The sequence below is a fragment of the Suncus etruscus genome, chromosome 5 (genome assembly GCF_024139225.1).
Source record: "Suncus etruscus isolate mSunEtr1 chromosome 5, mSunEtr1.pri.cur, whole genome shotgun sequence".
Lineage (NCBI taxonomy): Eukaryota > Metazoa > Chordata > Mammalia > Eulipotyphla > Soricidae > Suncus > Suncus etruscus.
Window position 1 is genome coordinate 64,151,508 of NC_064852.1, and position 24,906 is coordinate 64,176,413.

General features: G+C 36.9%; 1 protein-coding gene and 1 non-coding gene across 3 annotated transcripts in view; one reads left to right on the forward strand and one right to left on the reverse strand.

The window, feature by feature from the left end:
• Positions 1–24,906, forward strand: part of EPB41L5 (erythrocyte membrane protein band 4.1 like 5) — a 163,459-nt gene that overhangs the window by 64,662 nt on the left and 73,891 nt on the right. Inside the window, exons 12-17 of one of the 2 annotated variants that reach the window (XM_049773145.1) lie at positions 4,737–4,906; positions 7,408–7,514; positions 10,001–10,028; positions 15,610–15,652; positions 16,353–16,465; positions 21,041–22,084. In XM_049773145.1, the coding sequence (XP_049629102.1) occupies positions 4,737–4,906; positions 7,408–7,514; positions 10,001–10,028; positions 15,610–15,652; positions 16,353–16,465; positions 21,041–21,221 (642 nt within the window). In that variant the 3' untranslated portion in view covers positions 21,222–22,084. Of the gene's footprint in view, positions 1–4,736; positions 4,907–7,407; positions 7,515–10,000; positions 10,029–15,609; positions 15,653–16,352; positions 16,466–21,040; positions 22,085–24,906 lie in introns of those variants that run through there. The other variant, XM_049773146.1, reaches the window with a different exon arrangement.
• On the reverse strand, positions 16,105–16,211 carry LOC126010427 (U6 spliceosomal RNA). The gene has a single exon (XR_007496457.1). It is a non-coding gene; the product is annotated as a U6 spliceosomal RNA (small nuclear RNA).

A 24,906-nucleotide genomic window follows, 5' to 3' on the forward strand; every position in this document is an offset into this window, starting at 1 on the left:
TTTAGATAGGTCTTTTTATTTGAAAATGAATTGGGCAAGCTGTAAAAAGATTTCTCCACAAACACATTGAAGTGTAGGAAGACTTGTGGAATCTAAATAAATTAAATAAGGTTAATATGTAAAGCTTTATAAGTTATTATATGCATGGCAGATATATTAAGAACTTTATATAAAGTTTATTAAAAAATTAAGTTTCAGGGCCTGAAGAGATATTACAGTGTGGATAGTTCACTTAACTTTCATGTAACCAACTCAGGTTTAATCCCTGGCACCCCATATGGTCTCTGGAATCCTCCAGGAACAATCACTGAGCAGAGAGCCAGGAATAAGCCCCAAACACCACCAAAAAACAAGACAAACAAAAATTAAGTTCTGCATACTTGATGAAATAAGCTTTTTTTACCACCGTCCTACTGCATGCAAGGCAAACGCCCTATCGCTGTGCTATCTCTCTAGCCCCATAGTGTTGAAAGTTTTTAAAAGTTTTATTAAGATATTTGCAAAGGATTGCTCTGTCACAGATTTGGAAAAAATTATAAAGTTATTACAATATTAAAAAAATAAGGAAGAAAGAGAAAGGGAGAAAATGCCATAGAATTGGCAGGAGAAGGGTAGGGGCAGGCAAGAAAGAAGCTGGGGACATTATATTATAGAGTTATATTTTATGTATTTTGTTTTATAAAGTTATGTATTTGTGTATCATAAAGTTTTTATGTATATATTTGATGCATTAATTAATATATCATCGATAATTAGTTATATTAATTATTAATACATTAATTATTTTATAAAGTTTGTTATGTATTATAAAGTTAACACAACATTAAAAAATAAGGAAGACAGGAAGAGAGAAGGTGAAAGGGGGAAAATGCCTTTGAACTTGGCAGGAGGAGGGTAGGAGTGGGCAAGAAAGAAACTGGGGCCAACCACAAAAAAAAACAAAAAAACAAAAAAAAAAAACACTAAAAGGGGCCGGAGAGATAGCATGGAGGTAAGACGTTTGCCTTTCATGCAGGAGGTCATCGGTTCTAATCCCGGCATCCCATATGGTCCCCCGTGCCTGCCAGGAGCAATTTCTGAGCCTGGAGCCAGGAATAACCCCTGAGCACTGCCAGGTGTGACCCAAAAACCACAAAAAAAAAAAAAAAAAAAAAGAAACTGGGGCCATTAGTGGTGGGAAATGTGTACTAGTGAAGAGTGTTGCACATTATATGACTGAAACTCAGTCATGAATTACTGTATCTCACAATAATTCTATTAAAATTTTATTTATAAAATGATTTGATGTCAGTATAATCATTACATTGTCAGCAAATGAGTATAGATGATTAAGGAGAAGTCTACTTAATGCTTATGAATATTTGTGTTTTTCTTATAGTGTTAGAGCTAGATTCCAGGCACTCATGCAGGTGGAACATGTACTTTACCACTGGGTTATGTCCCAGCCCCTGCATATTTTTATTTTATGTTAGCATATTCCTGACTAAATGACATGTATGTCTAAATGTGCCATTAAATTTTGGGGGCTGGAGTGATAGAACAGTGTGTAGAGTGTTTGCTTGCATGTGGCTGATCCAGGTTCAATCCCCAGTATCCCATATGGTCCCCAAAGCACCATCCAGAATGATTTATGAGTGCAGAGCCAGGAGTAACCCTTGAGCATCAGTAGGTATGGCCCAGAAAGAAAACAAAGTAACCCTCCACAAAATCAGTGTCAATAGTTCTTATCTGTGTGACAGAAAGTATGATCAAAGCTTAATTTATGACACATGGACCATAAATGAATTGCATTGTCTTATAACTAATTGCATTTTATATTTGATCTACTACAGCATTAGTTTATTAATATTTTTTAGAAATTATATTACACATGGGACCAGAGTGATAAAGTACCGTGAGTGGGGAGTTAGCCTTGAATACAGCTGACCTGCATTTTATCCCTGGGATCCCATAGAGTATTCTGTGCACTGTCAGGAGTAGGCCCTGAGCACTGCCAGGTCTGACCCCCCCAAAAATACCCAGAAGGTATATTATATATCTATAATATATATATATACATATATTTATACACATATATACATATATATGTACAGGCATGCAATTATGTCACTTATTTTTTATCATGTTATAATTTTTTAGTTTTAAGTAAAAATCACAAAAATATATTTAACATGTCACCATATATAATTAGAATTATTTTTATATTGGTCACTTCAGAGTTATTTTCTTCAATATACAATATAATACACTTAAATGGAAGTCTTTGTATATATTGCACCCATCTTTTTTTTAAAAATGTAGAAGTTTGGGGCCGGAGAGATAGCATGGAGGTAAGGAGTTTGCCTTTCATGCAGGAGGTCATCAGTTCGAATCCCTGCGTCCCATATGGTCCCCTGTGCCTGCCAGGAGCAATTTCTGAGCATGGAGCCAGGAATAACCCCTGAGCACTGCCGGGTGTGACCCAAAAACCACAAAAAAAAAAAAAAAAAAAAAAAAAAAGTAGAAGTTTAGGGCCAGAGCGATAGCACAGCAATAGGGCATTTGCCTTGCATGCAGCCAACCCTAGACATTTCTGGCATCCCGTATTGTCCCCAGAGTCTTCCAGGAGCGATTTGATTTCTAAGTGCAGAGCCAGAAGTAACCCCTGAATGCTGCTGGGTCGACCCAAAACCCCCCTTCTCCCAAAACAGTAGAAGTATCATGCTCATAAACTATTACTTATGTAAAGTAAAGTTTTAAACTTTAAATTGTCATGTGTGTGTGTGTATGAATGTTTTATATTTATACATTATGTATGAGTACATATTTAAAATAATTTGGATTCTTTTCCATATGGGTATATAAAGTCTTTTTAATTATTTTATTTTTTTTAGGGAAAAATCATATATAGTAATTACACATTTAACCAGGGATTTGCCAAAATAACCATTACAATTTATTAATTAAAAGAAAGTAAACTAGTTTTTAAAATGAGAATACTTCTTCAGAATTGACATTCAACATTTTGTTCTGTCATATTTCTTTTTTTTTCCCTTTATTTAAACATCTTGATTGCATATATGATTGTGATTAGGTTTCAGTCATGTAAAGAACACCCCCTTCACCAGTGCAACATTCCCACCACCAATGTCCCAAATCTCCCTCCATCCCACCCTACCCCCACCTGTACTCCAGACAGGCTTTCCAGTTCCCTCATTCATTCACATGATTATGGTAGTTCTCTGTGTAGTTATTTCTATAACTGCACTCACCACTCTTTGTGGTGAGCTTCATGAAGTGAGCTGGAAGTTCCAGCCCTCCTCTCATTGTCTCTGAGGATTGTTGCAAAAATGACTTTTATTTTTCTTAAAACCCATAGATGAGTGAGACTATTCTGCATCTCTCTCTCTCCCTCTGACTTATTTCACTCAGCATAATAGATTCCATGTACATCCATGTATAGGAACATTTCATGACTTCATTTCTCCTGACGGCTGCATAATATTCCATCGTGTATAAACGGAAGCAGCAAATATTGTAGTACATGAATAATAAACATTAATTTAATGATTTTTCAGTTGACATTATTACATAAACATACTAATATAATTTCATACATTGGTGAGTATGGATTATTTCCTTTAGGTAGAGTTGCTGGGTTAAATATTATGTTATGTGCTTTTGTTCTGGATATGAGATTTTTATCAAGTTCTATTACCAATACATAAAATTGTTTCTGCTATAATTGATGACATTTTAATCTGAATTGTATAGAAAAATAGAATTTCCTATAAGTTTAATCTTCATTCTTTTTTTGGGGGGGTTTAGTTTTTGAGTCAAGCCCTGTGGTGTTCAGGGATACTCCTGGCTGCACTCAGAAATCACTCCTGGCGGGCTCAGAGGAACATATGGGTTGCTGGGGATTGAACCCGGGTTGGCCTTGTGCCCTACCTGTTGTGCTATCACTTTGGCCCTTAATTTTCATTCTTACGAATGATCCTAAAATATTTTAAAGAATTTACTTATGAAATGGGGTTAATGATGATTTGTATTTATTGAAATAGTTTATATGAAATCCTTGGGAAAGTGCTCGTGGTTATTAAATATTTTAAATGGGTCCCAGCATATGGGTACTGTGACAAACTATGTCTATCTATGTGTCTATGTGTCTTTGTGTTTTTGTGTTTGTCCGTCCATCCATCCGTCTGTCCGTACATCCATCCATCCATCCATCCGTCCATGTTTTTTGGCCCACAGTGATGATACTCAGGGGTTACTCCTGGCTCTACACTCAGAAATCACTCCTGGCAGGCTCAGGGGATCATATGGGATGCTGGGGATCAAACCCAGGTTGTGTGCAAGGCAAACACCCTACCATTTCTGCTATCGCTCCAGCCCCCATGGATATATTTAAATTCATTTATTTATTTTTCTTTTTTTATTTGTTTTGTTATTTGGCCCACTCTTGGTTATTCTCAGAGCTTAGGGTTTCTCTGTGCTCAGGAATTACTCCTAGTGCAGTGGAGCTCCGGACCACGTGGTCCCTGGGATTGAACACTCACATCAGCTGCATACAAAGCAAGTTACTTTTTATCTACTGTACTATTTCTCTGGCTCCAGATGTGAACATTTTAAAGAATGTGGATGTATTATTTGATTCTTGATATTGCTATGGTCATATTTATAGTTGAGTAATGTAGAACAGAAGTGTTTACCTACTTAGTAATTATTTCTCTTCATGTGCTTTTGTTTGTCAGGGCAAAGAGCAAGAACATACATTTGTTTTTAGATTAGAACATCCAAAAGCATGTAAACATTTGTGGAAATGTGCTGTGGAACATCATGCCTTTTTCCGCCTCCGAGGTCCTGTCCAGAAGAGTAATCAGCGGTCAGGATTTATTCGACTGGGATCACGATTTAGATACAGGTCAATGTTAATAACTGCTTGCTCTACGTTTTCTTGGGATTAAACAGTTAGGCCAGTCACTTATTGTATAGAGGTGGAAAATAAGTTATGAATAGTGTTTACCAATGTTTTCCATTGGCTAAAAGAAAAGAATAGTATTATAAGTTAGAATTTTCTGACAAGCCAGAAGACTATTATTGTGTCATAGATTTCATATCTCAATATTTATTTCATGTGTTTGTATGTGTTATGTGTATATTGTTGAAGGTTTTAGGGGAGTTAATCTGTGTCTGGGGGGGTCAAAGCCAGGGTCTTTTGTAAATCTGAGCCCCATAATTTTTTAAACTTGATTAGGCCTCAGTTAATTTTTTAAAATATTTTGGGGAGGGCCACATCCAGGGATACTCAGGAGTTATTCCTGACTATGCGCTCAGAAATCGCTCCTGGCTTGGGGGACAATATGGGACGCTGGGAATCGAACCTAGGTTCGTCTGGGTCAGCCACTTGCAAGGCAAGCGCCCTACTACTGTGTTATCGCTCTGGCCCATAATTTTTCTATTTTTGGTTTTGGGGTCACACCTGGTGATTCGCAGGACTTACTGCTAGTTCTGCATGGAAAGATCATGCTTGGAGGACTATATGGGATGCTGGGGATCAATCCTAGCATGCAATTTAGGCCCTACCTGCTGTACTATCACAATGGCCTCATATTCCATTTAAAGTTTGATAAGAATTTTAAGGAGTTCCCATTTTCACAGCTGAATGCTGTGACAGATAAATTTCTCACTGGGTAGGAGATGAATCTGGTTAACATTCCTGTTACTTTATATATCCTTTCATACCCTTACTTTTCTGGAGCCTTTGTTTAGACTCTTTGATCATGTAGAGAAATTTAGTTTTGAGAGTAAAACAAATATTGATTGGGCTGGGGCCAAAGTGCTAGTACAGTGGCAGGACATTTGCCTTGCACGCAGCTGACCCAGGATAGATCTGAGTTCGAGCCTTTTTCATCTCATATGGTCCCCTGAGCCTGCCAGGAGCAATTTCTGAGTGCAGAGCCAGAAGTAAGCGCTGCTGGGTGTGGTCTAAAAATAAAAAAAATTTTTTTGATTGTGACTTTTGTGTGCCATTAGAATTATAAAAAAAGATAAGCAATCAGAAGTGTGACAAATGCTTGTGGCAAATTCTTGCTAGAGAACTTCTGTTCTGTGCACATTAAAAATAGGCATTATTATGGAGGTATGGCATTTGCCTTGCATGCAGAAGACAATGGTTCGAATCCTGGCATCCCATATGGTCCCCTGAGCCTGCCAGGAGCGATTTCTGAGCATAGAGCCAGAGTAACCCCTGAGCGCTGCTTGGTGTGACCCAAAAAACCAAAACAAAAAAAAATAGGCATTATTGGGGGCCGCAGAGATAGGACAGCAATGGGGCATTTGCCTTGCAAGCGGCTAATCCAGGACCGATGTTGGTTCGAATCCTGGTATCCCATATGGTCTCCTGAGCCTTCCAAGAGCGATTTCTGAGCGCAGAGCCAGGATTAATCTCTGAGTGCCACCGGGTGTGACCCCCCCCCCCAAAAAAAAAAAACAGATAAAAATAGGCATTATTTAGCAATTTAAGTGGAAATGGTAGAGATTCTGACAATAGTTTTAGATAATTTTAGAAAATCTTTTATGTGTGCTACAGTTAGGAAATGTAACTTTAAGTCTTTTTTTTTCTTTTTTTGGATTTTGGGCTACACCCAGCAGTGCTCAGGTGTTACTCCTGGCTCTACACTCAGAAATCACTCCTGGCAGCAGGAGTTTGATAGGATCAAACCTATCTCGGTCCAGGGTCAGCCACATGCAAGATAAACCCGCTGTGGTATCACTCCAGCCCAACTTTTAAGTCTTAAATTCATTGGGAAGTGAGGTCAGGGAAAGAGGGGTTCATAAAACTATAGCTAGTCCAAACTTATTTAATACATTCTCAAATTATGGTCCTATTTACTGAAAGGTATTATATTTTTGTGTATGCATATGTACACATTTGTATAAGTGCACGAGACCCATGGTCCTCATGGCTCTCTCTTTAAAGGAGTAAGCCCACTCCTAGTGACTCAGGGGACCTTATGAGATGCCTGGGATCAAAACCAGGTCCTCTACATGCAAGGCAGTTCACCCTATTCTCTGTACTATCTCTCCAGTCCTGTCTTACATATTTCACACAACCATTTATCACATAATGTGATAAAGAGAGATGAGACTATTACTAGCTTCTTTGGGCTAAAGTTTAGTGTGAGTTTTGATTTTTTTTTTTTTTTCTTTTTGGAGCACTGGAATGATGCTTAGGGTTGCTCCCAGTAGTGCTCAGGGGACCATGCAGTTCTAGCAATTGAATTTGGAACTTCCTGCATACAAAACACTTTCATCTATACCTCTGTTCCCTAGCATGCTTCTTTTAAGGAGAATTTGAGTGTATCTGATATTATTAACCCCAGTTTTTTTTTACTCCTATTTATCATTATTCGTTGATTTTAGTGGGAAAACTGAATATCAGACCACAAAAACAAATAAAGCAAGAAGATCGGCATCTTTTGAAAGAAGGCCCAGCAAACGATATTCCCGACGAACTCTACAAATGAAAGGTGACAATACAGCCCTGTTTCCATGGACTGTTTTTTCTTCTTGACCAGTCATGTTCTGATATTCACTTAAAGGAAGATGCTTGACTCTTAAGTCTATTCCAGCCAATTAAAGTGCTCAATTATTTGAACTGGATTGTGGTGGCATAATCACTTAAAAAAAGATAAAGGAAAAAATTGCCTTTATCGTTGCTTAACTTAAACTTTACATTCATTTGTTATAACACTGATCTTAGTCTATAATTGGTTTTCATGTTAGCTATTTAGTAAAGCAGAATTTTTTCATCTTGTTTGATATCTAGGTATCATTAATAATGATCTGTAAATCCCTTTCAAAATTTACAAACCTCAGGTTAATGAACAAATATGAAGTAAAAGGTATTTAATACATTATTAAGGATTCTTTTTTTTGGATGTCACCCAGTGATACTCAGGAGTTACTCCTGGTTATGCTCTCAGAAATAGCTCCTGGCTCAAGAGGGCCATATTGGCTCGAACCCAGGTCTGTCCTGGGTCAGCCGTGTGTAAGGCAAGCACTAACTGCAGTGCTATTGCTCCGACCCCTATTAAGGATTCTTTAAATAGTTTTAAAATGTAATCAATGCATATCATATCCAATATGCTTTCATATTCATAGTATTATTTGCTGTTTCTGTTTAGTTATACAGTATAATCATGGCTTACTTTGATACAGAGAGTAAACTTACGTTTAATTTTAATCTGAGTTTTTAAGCATATTGAAGTTTAAGTATTACATGTTTATCACCATTATAAGTATCATGGTCTTCAACATTTGTTAGAAAGCAGCCGAACTTTAGCAGTATTGACTTTTTAAAAAACTGATTCTGACTAGAGTGTTAGTATAGTAGTTAGGACACTTACATTCAATCAACATAAGTTCTATCCACAGAAATACACATGGTTTCTCAAGCCCTGCCAGTAGTAAACATTAGGTACCATTAGGTGTGTCCCAAAAATTGGAGAAAGAAGTTGGTTTAGAGACTGGAGAGAAACTCAGTATGGTAGAACATTAGTCTTGCATTGGGGAGATCTGTTTTTTGTTTTTTTTTTTAACGGAAGCTGAATGAATTTTTATTGGACTTTGACATGGTAATGTAATATATAAGATATATAGACTCTATCACATTTCATTTCTTATGTCCTTGAACTTGGATGTTATTAGAAAGCATAATCAGATGATGCAAAATTTGGATGCTTTTTCTCCCCCAATAGTCTTTTCTCTATATTTTATTACTGTAAAATAAATGAATTACAAATATAAATTAAATACAATAAAATACTGATTTAAAATATACAAATTAAATTAAATTTAAACACTAAATTAAAAAATACAACACAAATACTAAATTAAAAGAGTCTTGAGGCAGAATAGCAAAACTATGAAATAAAGCATTGCTTACTGAGATTTCTTTTCTGTCATATCTCTTTTATATGCTTATTTATCTGTTTTCAATCCTATATATCCCTCTATATCACTGTCTGAAGGGACACTTCCAGCCCTGCTATGAGTTCTCCAAGACAAAACAAATTACAGAGTTAGCTTTATTCATAATTTTTAGTATGACTATAAAATAATGTATAGTTGTATTAGTTTGTGCTTTAAAATTCTAAGTTACTTTCCTCTGTATTATCACTCAGCTCACTTTGGAAGGCTTACTTATAGTTATATATGCTTAATTTTTTTGCTGTATTTAAAAATGGAAATTGGGGCCAAGGGGATAATACAGCTGGGAAGCTACTTGATGAGTATATGGCCAAATCAGGTTCTATCCCTAGTATCCCGTGTAGTGTCCCAAGACTGCCAGGAGTAATTCCACATCCCTGAGCACAGAGCCAGGAGTAAGCCCTAAACACAATGGGGTGGGTCTCCAAAGCCAAAATTAACTAACTAACTAACTAACTAAATACTAAAAATAAAATGGATATAATTGCTATTGATGTATATTAACTTAGAATATTTCTGAGCTAATTTTTTTTTTCAATTTTTTTGGGGGGGACACAGCCATTGGTCCTCGGGGCTTACTCCTGGGAGGGCTCAGGAGACCATACAGGGTGCTAGAGAGTGAACTTTGGTCGTCCTCTTGAGTGGCTATGAACTCCCCACTGGATAGTCACTCCAGCACCAGATCTTTAAATTTATAGTTGAGGGGCCGGGAAGGTGGCGCTAGAGGTAAGGTGTCTGCCTTGCAAGCGCTAGCGTAGGAAGGACCACGGTTCTGTCCCCCGGCGTCCCATATGGCCCCCCCAAGCCAGGGGCGATTTCTGAGCGCATAACCAGGAGTAGCCCTTGAGCGTCAAACAGGTGTGGCCCAAAAACCAAAAAAGAAAAAAAAAATTTATAGTTGAGACTCTGGTTTGAGAAGTTGGGGAACTGTATTATGTTAAACAATTTATTTTTATGAATAGTGAAATAATTTTTCATCTAAGTGTAAGCTAATGGGGTGTTTCTTTTTCTCTCTTTTTTCCAGCGAGTACAGCAAAGCCTGAACAACTCAGGTGAGTAATAACACTAACTTAGGAACTGATAAAGGATGTCCTAGAACTTGTTGTTGTTATTTAAATATTTAATGATCTATCAAGTGTTAAGTTGCCTATAAGCAATTTGAATATAGCAAGAAACAAATAGACCTGTGATATCTTGTATATTTGATAATAGGAAAATATAATGGCAATTTAAAGGATATGGTATGGATGAGAAAGCTGTGCTTCTCATAATGAGAATGATATACATTTGTAATTGGTATGTGACTGAGAATATAAAGATGAGTAAGTTGTGGTCTTTGTACAAAAAGAGTTAAAGAACAAAGATTGATATATAGCTGAGTAATTTTTTTCCTGTGACAAATACCACTAGGTCTTGGTATATAATTCTTTGTTTTATATGTTACTGGATTTGTTTCTAGTGTTTTCTAAAGTGGCTTATCTATATTCATTACAAAATTGGTCTTTACAATAGAGTTAAGGGTTGGAAGGACCCGCTCACAATATGAAGCTCACCACAAAGAGTGGTAAATGCTGTTAGGAAAATAACAGACCTAACAACTATCATGACAGGGAAATAACTCCACTAACAACTAGCTCAGGGGTTACTCCTGCCTCTATCCTCAGAAATCGCTCCTGGCAGGCTTGGGGAACCATATGGGATGCCAGGATTCGAACCACCGTCCTTCTGCATGCAAGGCAAATGCCTTATCTCTATGCTATCTCTTCAGCCCCGTATTTAAAATAACTTATTTAAAGCAGTTAAGTTTAACATTTTTTAATTAAATAAACTTTAACTTTGAAATATTGTAAGGAAACCCAACTCTCCCGAATTCAGTAATATTCATAGCAGTGTTTGAGTTGAACTGAGCTTTCAGGTATGAACTTCTTTCTCTTTTGTACTTGTAGTTCTACTTGCACAAACAGTTTTGCTCTAGTGAACCATGAAAAACAGATTTTTTTGAACAAGCATAAACATGAATGAGGGAAGTAGAAAGCCTGTCTAAAGTACAGGTGGGGGTAGGGTGGGGAGGAGGGAGATTTGGGACATTGGTGATGGGAATGTTGCACTGGTAAATGTTACATGACTGAAACCCAACTACAATCATTTTTTTAATCAAGGTGTTTAAAGATATTAATAAAAAATAATTACTGAACAGTCCCAGTTATGGCTCAAAATTATTATTCTAAAAAAATCGTTTAACCTTGTACTTTTGACTATTGGAATAGGAAAAAAACTTTTTTTGAATTACAAGTCTTTCACAGTTGTATTTCAGGTACATAGTGACAGTGAATTAGGGCCATTTCCACCACCATTGTTGACTTCCCTCCATCATAGTTCCCAGCATACATCCCATACCCCAACCCTTAGTCTCCTGGACTGCTAGTTTAAAAGGTCCCTTTTGTATAGAGCTTGTTGTTGTTGTTGTTGTTGTTGTTGTTTGGTTTTTGGGCCACACCCGGCGGTGCTCAGGGGTTACTCCTGGCTGTCTGCTCAGAAATAGCTCCTGGCAGGCACGGGGGACCATATGGGACACCGGGATTCGAACCAACCACCTTTGGTCCTGGATCAGCTGCTTGCAAGGCAAACGCCGCTGTGCTATCTCTCCGGGCCCTGTATATAGCTTGTTATAGATTGGGTCTCTTGATTCTATTGTTGTTGACTTTGGTTTGGGTATTTAGGTCTGACTTTTTTTTTTTTTTAAATTTTTGGGCCACATTTGGCGGCATCGGGTTACTCCTGGCTCTGAACTCAGAAATTGCTCCTGACAGGCTCAGGGGACCATATGGGATGCCGGGAATCAATTCTGGGTATGTCCCCAGTCAGCCGCATATAAGGCAAACACCCTACCTGCTGTGCTATTTCTCTGGCCCCAGGCCTGACCATTTTTTATTTCCACTAATAAAACCTAAAACCACTTGGCCCCTGAATTCCATCCACCATTTTTTTTATTTTCTCAATTTGTAGTAAGATATAGAAATATGAGGTAGAACGAGATGATTCATGGTCTATGGTTCTGTAAAAGTCAGGAGCCCCTATCTAGAAGCTAAAAATATAAATAAAAATAAAAGAAGAAAAAAAGAGGGGGACAGCTGTGGCAAGGTTTTTTTTGTTTGTTTGTTTGTCTCTTTTTTTGCATAGGCACAGTAAATGTTAGGGAAATTAGAAAGGAAATTCCCTTGGCCTAAGAGATGCAGGGTGTCTCTACCCTTGAAACATACTGTCTTGAGACCAATTATAGGTTCCTGATTGTTAGTTGTCAAACTCCAAGGTCTATCTTTATGGTCCCAGGAAAAGTTGTGCTCAGTTGCAGTTTTCAAAGTTCGTCCTTTGTAGTTAGAGATCTTGGTTTTTTACACACATCCAATGACAAAATTTTATGGTCTCAAGAAAAGTTCTGCTCAGTCAACGTTGTTGTAGTCAGTCTTCTGTAATTAGTGATCTTGGGTTGTGCACAGATCCTAGGATGAAGGGTCTTCTGATTTCATGGCACCTTATATCAAGTTATTGCTATTTCCTCATCTTCAGGGTGTTATTTAAACCTATCCTGGCAAAAGTTGGTGCTAGAGTGGTATTAGGGCCTCCCCTGGGGGGAGTTTGATTCCTGGTGCTGGTACAGATAACTGCCAATTCTGAGTTTGGAATCTGGGGTTCAAGGTTGGACAGTCGATGTCTGATCACATGAGGTCTAAGTTGAGTCCCCATAACAAATGTTCAGGATGGAAGGTGCCCCTGTATTATAAAATTTATAGGTTCTTATCTCTATTAGATAAGAATTTCTTTTTTCTTTTTGTTTTTGGCTCACACCCAGCAGCGCTGAGGGGTTACTTCTGTCTCTGAGCTCAGATTTCTCCTGCATAGTGTGCCTATGCAAAAAATGATGCCATATTATAATATTGGTGCATTTGGGTGTAAAAATAAGCTATATATACAATCTCTGTGCCCTGGACTCTTATCCTAAACAAGACTTTTCTACTAGGATTTCCTACTAAGCAGAACCAAAACAAGCCAAAAAAAAAAAAAAAATGGGGGAATGGGGAAGACTACCTCTACATATGAAAATAAACACTAAGTTATAACTATTAGAAAATAAGCATACAGGGCCTGGAGAGATAGCACAGCGGTGTTTGCCTTGCAAGCAGCTGATCCAGGACCAAAGGTGGTTGTGGTTCTAATCCCGGTGTCCCATATGGTCCCCCATGCCTGCCAGGAGCTATTTCTGAGCAGACAGCCAGGAGTAACTCCTGAGCACTGCCGGGTGTTGCCCAAAAACCAAAAAAAAAAAAAAAAAAAAAAAAGAAGAAGAAAAGAAGCATACAAAGAAAGTATAGCTATCCCCATTAAGTCTTTTGAGATGGTCTGAGAGGGGATAAGATGCAGGGCACATTTTCATTCCTCACTATGGTCTTACATGCGGCCAACCTGGGACAGACCTGGGTTCAATTCCTGGCATCCTATTTTTTTTTTTTTTTTTTTTTTTTTTGGTTTTTGGGTCACACCTGGCAGTGCTCAGGGGTTATTCCTGGCTCCAGGCTCAGAAATTGCTCCTGGCAGGCACAGGGGACCATATGGGGCGCCGGGATTCGAACCGATGACCTCCTGCATGAAAGGCAAACGCCTTACCTCCATGCTATCTCTCCGGCCCCAATTTTTTTTTTTTTTTTTGGCATCCTATTTTTTTTCTCCCCACATTTTGATATTTTTTTTTAGATTTTGTGGAGCTAACTTTTCTGAGTTCTTTTTTTTTTTTTTTTGTTTTCTTCCATTCTACAGAGTTTATTAGGTATAACTGGACAAAGTCACACTTGTACAAAATGAAGCTCACACTGTCCCAAAGCAGACAGGGATTGAGGGCTGGGGATGCTGTTACTGGCCTTTGGGGGACGCTCTAAGTGGAGGGGTAGCCAACCCCTCCACTCCAGAGAAATGTGGCCACAGGGGAAGGAGGAGGGAGGAGTCCACCTGGCTTTGGTCACAGAACTCTGAGTTCTTTTTATATTCTAAATATCAAACTTTTATCTGATGTGTTGAATGCAAAAAAATGTTTACCATTCATTAGCTGTCTTCTAGTTTTAGCCTGTATTTCTCTTACCATACAGAACATTTTTAGTTTGATGTAGTCCCATTTATTTAGCTTTGATGCTATAGCCCTTGCCATTGACATTCTATTATTAAAGACTTTTTTGAGGTATAATTCTTGAATGTTTTGCCTATGTTTTCGTCTTTGAACTTTATAGCTTTGAGTCTGATTTCAAGGTCTTTAATGCATTTTGAGTTGACTTTTTTTTTTTTTTTTTGTAAAATGTGAGGTATGGATCAATCTTTAATTTCTTAGAGGTGGTTATCCAGTTGTTACAACATCATTTGTTGAAGAGACTGTCTTTGTTCCATTTCAAATTCTTTTTTTTTTTTCTTTTTTTCTTTTTTTTGGTTTTTGGGCCACACCCTGTGACGCTCAGGGGTTACTCCTGGCTATGCACTCAGAAGTTGCTCCTGGCTTCTTGGGGGACCATATGGGACGCCGGGGGATCGAACCGCGGTCCGTCCTAGGCTAGCGCAGGCAAGGCAGGCACCTTACCTCCAGCGCCACCGCCCGGCCCCCTGAAAATTTCAGTTTTTTTTTTTGGTTTTTGGGTCACACCCGGCGATGCTCAAGGGTTACTCCTGGCTGTCTGCTCAGAAATAGCTCCTGGCAGGCACGGGGGACCATATGGGACACCGGGTTTCGAACCAACCACCTTTGGTCCTGGATCGGCTGCTTGCAAGGCAAACGCCGCTGTGCTATCTCTCCGGGCCCCCATTTCAAATTCTTAGCTCCTTTGTCAAGTATTAATTGACCGTATATTTGGAGTTATGTCATTGGATATTCTATTCTTATCCATTATATATATATATATATATATATATATATATGCTTTATAGTAAAGCTTCAAGTTAGGTAAAGAGATACCACCTACTTTGTTGTTTTTCAATATGGATTTGGCTAATTTAGAACTTTTGTGGTTCTAACACGAACTTTATAATTGATATTTCTAAGTCCTAAAAGAAAAAAGTATTCATCTGATAAAAACACATATTCTGGCACCGGAGAGATAGCACAGTGGTGGGGTATTTGCCTTGCATCCAGCCAACCTGGGACGAACCCGGTTCGATTCCTGGCATACCATATGGTCCCCTGAGCTTGCCAGGAGTGATTTCTGAGCACAGAGCCAGAAGTAACCCCTGAGCATTGCCGGGTGTGGTCCAAAACCCAATTAATTAATTAATTAATAAAATAAACTGCTTAAACATGTTTTCTGCTCATATTATACTTAGTTTTCATTGCAAATAGGATGTTTTTCTGTTTCAAATAAACAGTATCTTTAATAATAAAACCACTTTATGAATTTTAAAAGTAAGCTATGGTGGATTTTGGTAATTTTTGTAATGAAGACATTTTTCTTCCCAAAACTATGTTAATGGACATTAACCACACTTACTGTGTTATAATACATAGTTATGGAATCAATATATTGAAAAAGAACTACTTCTTCTAGTATAGGTAAAGCCTAGAATTTTAAATGTTTTGTTAATGATATTTTTCCCCCATTACAGTATTCACAATAATATTTTGGCCCAGAGCAATGGCTCCCAACAGGTAAGACAATACTCTAATGCACTAATCTACTATTATTAATCATTGTAAGCAGTGGTATTAATTGAATTTTTTTGTTTTGTTTTTGTTTTTGTTTTTGGGCCACACCCGGTAACGCTCAGGGGTTACTCCTGGCTATGCGCTCAGAAGTTGCTTCTGGCTTGGGGGACATATGGGACACCAGGGGATCGAACAGCGGTCTGTCAGGCAAGGCAGGCACCTTACCTCTAGCGCCACTGCCCGGCCCCTATTAATTGAATTTTTGAAGTAATATTACCTTGAGAAAATTTTGTGCATTTTAATGTAATCTATAAGATGATTTCATAAATATCTGCGTTTTATCCTGTTCGATGCTGTAAATCAAATGGGTACTCTATAAACATTTTTATTCCTATAAATTATGCAAAATAAGTAAAATAATAGTATTCAACTGAATGATTATTATTATTTTTTTTTAAAATATGGAACGCTTCACAAATTTGCGTGTCATCCTTGCGCAGGGGCCATGCTAATCTTCTCTGTATCGTTCCAATTTTAGTATATGTGCTGCCGAAGCGAGCACCTGAATGATTATTTCTAAGGTTGTACATTGCATTCAGAAACTTGTTCACTTTATAAATAGATTTTATTTTAATACTTACTGATTTTTGTGAAGAGATCTTTTATCCAGGTCTAATTGGTGACTTAAAATTTGTGTTCGAAGGCTTGGGGTGTAAAATCCACTCAACCTATGAGTTCTTCTACTACCTCGGGACCTGTGCTTGTGGAGATAGAGAATCTTCAGAGGAGTCCTGGACCAAATCACAACAGGAAATGGTTTGTTAATACCTTAAACTAAACTAAAAATTGTTTGCTAATTTAATGATATTCTAAGTTCCCAACTATAATTTTAGAGCATTTTAAATATGATTAAAAACAAATTATTCATATTTGTAAGCTGAAAGGAAAAGCTTTTAAGCAATTAATATTGGGATGGGGAAATAAGGAACATGAATGAAGAAGAAAGAACCTTTATCAAAATGAAGAAACATTGGATATCTCTCCTCTTTGAGCTGTTGTGTGTGTGTTTTTTTTCTTTTGGAAAGACTTCAAAGTTAGTAATTAGAGCCTTTTTTCAGTTCCAAAAGGAAAGTATAACCATTCTGTGTTTTTCCTCTCAACATAAAACATGATGCTACAGCATTAATTGTGTTTTCTTTATTAAAGACTTAAGATAAAGCCAAAAAAGAAACTTGTTTATAGCCCAGTCAAGACAAAATGATGATAGGGAAGATAATCTTATTTCATTTATTTATATTTCTATGGTCTCTTTTAGATTAACAGTAAATATACAAATATGGATACTTTGTGGCTTAATGGGTTAATCATGGGTATTTATCTTTTACTAAGTAATTTTTTTTACTTGGGAGGCTCCTTGGATATTATATGATTGATGGTTTATGTGCTTGCATCATTTGTTCAAGTTTTGTGCCTGTACATAAATGAACTTTGATAATTCAAGGATTTTTTTCTTTTTCTCTTGCTCTTAGTTTGTTTAGTACCTGAAATCTAATGAGTTTCTGTGGTGACTTCAAGGTTTTGGTCAGCTTTCTTGCAACCAGTTCTTCCTTCATGGTGGTGGGTCAACCGTGGTTGGTGATTATTTTCAGACTTTGCTATATCATTGTTTTCACTGTGATTTTGGCTTAACTAACTGCAAGGTGCTTTTGTTCTTGTGCTTGGGTTGTATTTTTACCTTATTTTCAAATAGCTATTGTTTCTGAGATTGAAGGACTTTCCCCCCATCACTTTCATTTTTCCCATTATCCTGTTCCCCTTTCTCCTTGAGAGTGTGATGGAGGTACTTTGTGTTTATATCTTTAAATAGGCTTCTAAATGTCACAATTTAGTCTTAACTTCTAAGTCATTAAAAAGAGGTTCTTCAATTTCTTTCTGAAAGCATGGCTGCAGTCGGCAGCTGTATTTATTTATTCTTGATGTTAACAAGGGTACATGCTATTAATACCTTTTATTTGGGGGGTCATACCTGGCTATACTCAGAGCTGACTACTGGCTCTGTTTATCATTTCTGATGCTGCTGGGGTAATTGAATATATGATGATGGGAATTGAACCCAAATCAGCTGTTTGCAAAGCTAGCGCATTGCAACTGCTGTACTTTCTCTCCAGCCCCTAATACTTTAAATGAACTTCTTTCTTTTTTGGGGGGGCGGGGTCACACCTGGCTGCGCTCAGGGATTACTCCTGGCTCTATGATCAGAAATTGCTCCCGGCAGGCTCGGGGGACCATATGGGATGCTGGGATTCAAACCACCGTCCTTCTGCATGAAAGGCAAACGCCTTACCTCCATGCTATCTCTCCAGCTCCCTAAATGAACTTCTTTAAAATACATTTACCTTTTATTTTTACATCAGTGTGTCTTGTTTGCTTGTATTCTGTGACACTGAGCCATTTTTAAGTTTTCTAATTTAGTTAGGTACATATAAATTTATTTATTTAGATTCTGTGGACACCACAGTTCTTTTGCAGAATTAAGAAAGAGTATTGAAATATTATATCCTAAAGCAATAACTTATATTAATACATATAAAGAAAAATGAAAAAACTGTGTCCTTCATGTAATTGTACTGAGACTTTGGATATAAGGAAATAGTCATCCTGTAAAATCAATGAACCCTCAGTATATGTCAATAGTGACATGTTCTGAATATAGATCTGACATATCTCAGAGTTTATGAATTTAATTTAAAATGCTTTCTTATTTCATTCTTTGTTTCTGCATGTTTTGCTCCTTAGTACTTTTAAATGAGTATGAAACAGTCCTCCTTTAGAAATTGTAAGCTATTATACTGCTGGCAGATAACTTTCAACAGTTTATTTTCCCATTGAAGCTCTGTTTCTGACTTGTAATTTTATTGAAATTAAGGTCAAGTAGTCTACAATAGTCTCGAAGTTATTATTTTATATATTACATGTATTTTATATTCCACCTCTCTCCCCTATCCTGTCTCAGGATTTGTATTTATTGGTCCATTAGAGATTTTCAAATCCCTTTGGTTCTTTATACTCCACATAAGTTAAGAGCATTTGTAACTTTGTTTTTGTTTGGCATGGGGCCACACCAGTGGTGCTCAGGGGATACTCCTGGCTATGCACTCAGGAATCAATCCTGGCAAGCGCTGGGAACCATGTGGGATGCTGGAGATCGAACCCACATCAGCTGCATGCAAGGCAAGAACCCCACCTACTGTGCTATTGCTCTGACCCCACATCTGTGACTTTTAACCTGAATGACATCATCTTTTTAATGATGTTTTGTTTTTTATCACTTAACATAGAATTATTCAGTATAATAAAGTCATGTTTTAATTTTTTTTTGTTTTTTGTTTTTTGTTTTTGGGCCACACCAAGTGGTGCTCAGGGGTTACTCCTGGCTGTCTGCTCAGAAATAGCTCCTGGCAGGCACGGGGGACCATATGGGACACTGGGATTCGAACCAACCACCTTAGGTCCTGGATCGGCTGCTTGCAAGGCAAACACCGCTCTGCTATCTCTCCGGGCCCATGTTTTAATTTTTTGAAGTAGAATATTTTTTATAGAAAATAAGAGGGAGGTGAAAAGGGTAAGTTAGGTGTTAGAGAGCTAAACAATTATGTTTTAAACTAAAATTATTTCTAAATTATCAACTAAATATTAGATTAATCTTTTTTTATTTTTAGATTAATCTTTTATATGTTAGGAAGAGCAAAATATAATTAAAAAAATTGGGGCCGGAGAGGTGGCGCTAGAGGTAAGGTGTCTGCCTTGCAAGCGCTAACCAAGGAAGGACCTCGGTTCGATCCTCTGGCATCCCATGTGGTCCCCCCAAACAGGGTCAATTTCTGAGCGCTTAGCCAGGAGTAACCCCTGGGCGTCAAAATGGGTGTAGCCCAAAAAACCACACACACACACACACACACACACACACACACACACACACACACACACACACACAATTTAGAGTCCCTTGCTTTAGTGTCATTAATTTTATGGGTTAGATCCATGAATAAACTTTCTTTTTTTTTTTTCTTTTTTTTTTTTTTTTGGTTTTTGGCCCACACCTGGTTACTCCTGGCTATGTGCTTAGAAATCGCTCTGGACTTGGGGGACCATATAGGACACTGGGGATCGAACTGAGGTCTGTCCTGGGTCAGCCGCATGCAAAGCAAGCATCCTACCGCTCTGGCCCAATAAATTTTATTTTCATTAAAGCAAAGATAACATCCTTAAAGGTTTCAAAATTTGTTCTAAGAATTTTGTTTTTGTTTTTGTTTTTGTTTTTGGGCCACACCCGGCGGTGCTCAGGGGTTACTCCTGGCTGTCTGCTCAGAAATAGCTCCTGGCAGACACGGGGGACCATATGGGACACCGGGATTCGAACCAACCACCTTAGGTCCTGGATCGACTGCTTGCAAGGCTAGCACTGCTGTGCTAAGAATTTTTTTTTAAAGTTAATTTATTTTCCATTTTTTCTGAGAAAAATGCTAAAGAATTATGTTTTGGTTGAATTAGAAAAAGCTTCTTTTATAAAAAAAAAATCTATCTTTAGACAACTCTTGGAATGATTTTTTTAATAATTATCCAAAATATGTGTTGTTCTTTTTGTCTTGCCACAAAATCTTAAATTTTTTAATTGTGGTACTTTCTAATGGAGGACTGATCATTTCTATCTAGCAACTGCTTATTTGCATGTTTCACTTCATTCTATAGTCCTGTGTTATAAAAGATAACTACTGTGTTTACCAAACTTTTTTTTCTGAGAGAACTAACAATCTCATTGCATTATCTTTATCTATTGCATTTCATTCTGAGTTTCTTTGAATTTTGATTACAGAAGGAACATTTGTCGTTTGTTAGTAGGCAACATTGACATAAAATGACCTTTGGAAGTAAATTTTCTTAATGGTTTAAATTTTGTTTCCTGGATTTCAACTTTGTGGCATTACTGAATTGGGGAAATAATTTTCACAATTGGTCTTTTCTGTATGTTTTTGTCCTTATGGGGATTTTTTTTTCACATAAAGTAGAGAAATATTCTTCTCAATTTCAAGTGCAAACAATATTTTAGACTTAGAATTTGGTAGCTACATCAAGACAGGTGCAGTCTCCTGTCTTTTCTGTTATTTAGTTCACTAACCGACTGATTACCTATACACATTTACTTATTGACACTTTCTACTACATAAATGTGATATTCCCCCTGTTAATCTTAATATATTAGCATTGCATGAGCATTATTGATAACTTCTCATAATAGTGCATGCTATTCACTTTCTCCTTCACCTCTTACACATTCATTTTCTCCTTTTCCTTTTGACTAACTGTGCTCCCCTCCCACTCCCAACCATCTAGGCTGTCTGCTGCCAGTGACTGCTGTCAACACGGTGGAAACCAGTGGAACACAAGGGCCTTGTCCCCACCCCAGCCTGCATATAGAAACTACACTGACTTTGTCCATGAACACAATGTGAAGAATGCAGGAGTCCATCATGGTGTTCATTTTCCTGGCCCTGCAGCCATGACTGAGATATGAATGTTAAACTATTTAGGCATTGGGGCCTTGTCATGCGAGTGGATGGTATACAAATTGCTGATCTGTATTTTCTATTTAAAGAGGATTGATGAAGTCAGGAGAATTTGGAAGGAGTTATTTTATATTGAGTAATTAGGTATGTAGTGTTGGATCGGAAGAAGCTATATATCAGTGATAATTACAGATATTCTTGTGTTGAGATATGTATAATTGTAATTATAGGAAGCTTTTCTATGATTCTACCATGTTAACAAATCATTTAGAAGAGGTTTCAGCAGGTTTGTGTTTAGCCCATCATCACTGTAGTCATGTCATGCAACTAGGTTGAAGTTAAAAATCAACTAAAAGCCATTTGCAAGAAGTATTTCCAGGCTTGTTATTAGCCTATTATTAATATTTATATGAAACTGCTTTTACATATTATTTTTAATAATTTCAAGTAGTTATTCGTGCTTTATTTTCAACTAAGTGCCTAAGATTCTATAATTTGAATTAACATAATTTTAAACTTCATTTTCTAATGAACTTTATTTTTTCTAATAAACTTTATTTTCTAATGAACACAAATGTTTTAAGTATGCAAAAGAAATAGAAATCATATTGTTAATGTGATTTATGGGAATCACATTTATGGCTGAATCTGAATGTTTACTTCTACATGTTCAACTGATTAACCAATAGTTAACTAAATGGTTACATTTCTACTAAATGGCTTACAAAATGGCAAATGTATTCAGTTTTTTCTTTTTTCTTACATCTTGTGCACCTAATAAATCTCTTAGGTACCCAACAACATTATAATCTATATAAGGTTATATATGCTTTGTTTAACTCATAAAATAAAATTCTGAAGCCAAATCATACTATTTTTAAATGAATTATATTTTTGGTGCTTTATGAACTTTAGAATATAATTATCTAATTTTGGGGGTTATTTATTACATATTAGCTGGAAAACTTATATTTTTTATTTTATCAGAAGTATCATTTTTAAGAGAAAATTTAAACATTCCAAACTTTTAAACTATGTGTATAATGATTTTAAAAATTTAATAATCTGAGAATTTATATTTCATTATAGATAACCTAACTATTTCCCATGCTACTCACTTCAAGGGTCAGTCTTATTCTCTACTAGATCAGTGTTCCACAGTACTCTATTATTGGCCTACTGATTTGTAAATACAGTATAGCTTGTCAAAAGAAGACATAAGTAAAACTAAGGAATATTTGGAGAATGAGATTTATAATCAGGTGGCAATCTGTATTTATTGTTATCTTATATAAGGGAAATACCTGAGATTATAGTTGTCTTTTTTTTTTCAATTTTTTTAGTGAGACCATTGTGAATTACAAATCTTTCATAGTTGTATTTCAGCAGTTGTCATTTTTTATTGGTGGTACCTTAAAGAAATTTGAATCATAACATTTTAAGATATAGGACCTCATTATACCATTTAAGAAAAATTTATGGGTATATGATGAATATGATTTGGAACCTATTATTTCTTTTTTTTTTTGTTCTTGTTTTTTGGGACACACCTGACAGTACTCAGGGGTTACTCCTGGCTCCATGCTCAGAAATCACTCTTGGCAGGCTCGGGGGACCGTATGGGATGCCGGAATTCGAACCGCTGACTTTCTGCATGAAAGGCAAACGCCTTACCTCCATGCTATCTCTCTGCCTCTGTAACCTATTATTTCTATACTCAAAATCCAAGAAGGATAATAGCAAATTTCCTGGCCTTTTAAAATGTCCCTGGCTTGTTTTTTTCACTTATATTTTTGTCCCCAAATTAGTGTAAGTATAAATATTCTAATATTTATAATATCAGTATAGTAAAATAATATTTTAGGAAAGCTTTTTTTTTAATATTTTGGGTACATCTGACCATGTTCAGGACTCACTCCTGGCTCTGCCCTCAGGAATTACTCATAGCAGACTTAAGAGGAACTTACAGGATGCCAGGTTAATAGACCCTGGTCAAATACATGCACAGCAAATGCCCTTCTGGCTGCACTATTACTCTAGCCCCAATTTTAGTAAAGCTTAAAAAATATTTTTGAAGGGGGAGGCCTTTGGGCTATTTCCAGCCATGTTCAAGTTTTACTCCTACCTCAGTGTTCAAAAATCGTGCCTGGCAGTTACTTAAGGGACCATATGTGATGTTGCATATCTGGTTGACTGCATGCAAGGCGAATGGCTAAACCACTAGTGGTACTTATCTCTCCTTTCATGCCATGATTTACAATAGTTAATAAAGTTTCATTTATAAAATGTTACTATATCATACTCAATATCAGAATGCCAGCATCCTTCTATCTACCATTGTCTCTAGGTCTTCTCTTTGCCCTCTCCATGCCATCTTTGTAAACTCAATTCTGTAGGCTGAGGGTATTTTATTGATTTTATTTTCCCCCTTTACTATGTTTCTTTATATTCTACTTACAAGATAGATCATTTGGTGTTTGTCTTTCTCATTTTGACTTATTTGACTTAGCATGAAACCCTCCAGATTTAGCTCAGAAATCACTCCTGCAGGCTCAGGGGACCATATGGGCTGCTGGGAATCGAACCCAGATTTGCTGCAGACAGGGAAATGTCCTAACCATCTCTCCAGCCTCCTTATAGCTGACTTCTATTCCATTGTGTATGTGTATATAAATGAATATATATTTCTTTATATATACATATACACACACACCCCAATATATTTTTCAGGTTTGGGTTTACTCCTGACTCTGTGCCCAGGAATCACTCCTGGTGGGCTAGGGAGACCATTTGCAGTACTAAGGAATCAAACCCAGTGTTGCAAGGAAAATGCCTAGCTGTATTATTGCTTTTGTTCTGTATGTTGCAATTTATTTATTCCAGTCATATTTTCTTGGACATTTAGGTTGTCTCCAGATCCTGGTTATTAGTTGCTCTGCAATGAACATAGGATTGTGTATATCTTCAAATTAATGTTTTTAGATTAGCTGCTGAGAAGTAGAGTGGCTGGGTCATATGGAAACATGTTTGTTTTTGGGCCACACCCAGCAATGCTCAAATTATTCTTGGCACTGCACTCAGAAATCACTCCTGGTGATGCTCTGGGAACCATACAGTCTTAAGAGATCAAATCTGGTTTGGCTGTGTTCAAGCCAATGCCCTACTTGCTGTACTGTCTCTCCAGCACATTCAGTTCTTATTATTTTCCATAAAAGTTAAACTAGATGACGTTCCCACCAATAGTTGAGAATGGTTCTTTGGAGAGTTTTTAATTTAATGCTTAAATATATTTATATGTAGTTACTCTTATTTTCTAGATTTTTTCATATTTACTTTCTTAATATGCTGATAATTTTTTTTGGTTTGGGGGCTACATCTAGCAGTTCTGAGGCCATACACCCAATATGAGGTTGAAGATTACACCTAATGATTCTCTGTGTATATGGTAGCAGAGATCAAACCTGGACTTACTACATATACATATATTCACTACAGGCATTAGAGCTATTGCCATAGTCCTCTAATAATTTATTCAGTTTGTAACCTTGCTTTATTTTTTGGTTTTATATGTTATGCATTTTATCTTTCTATCATGCTGAAACAGGAAAGTAGATGAGAGATTGGTAAAGAGTGATAGTATGGTATGCTATCTTTGGGTTTCAGGAGGAAGGAGATAATTGTGGAAATGTCTGG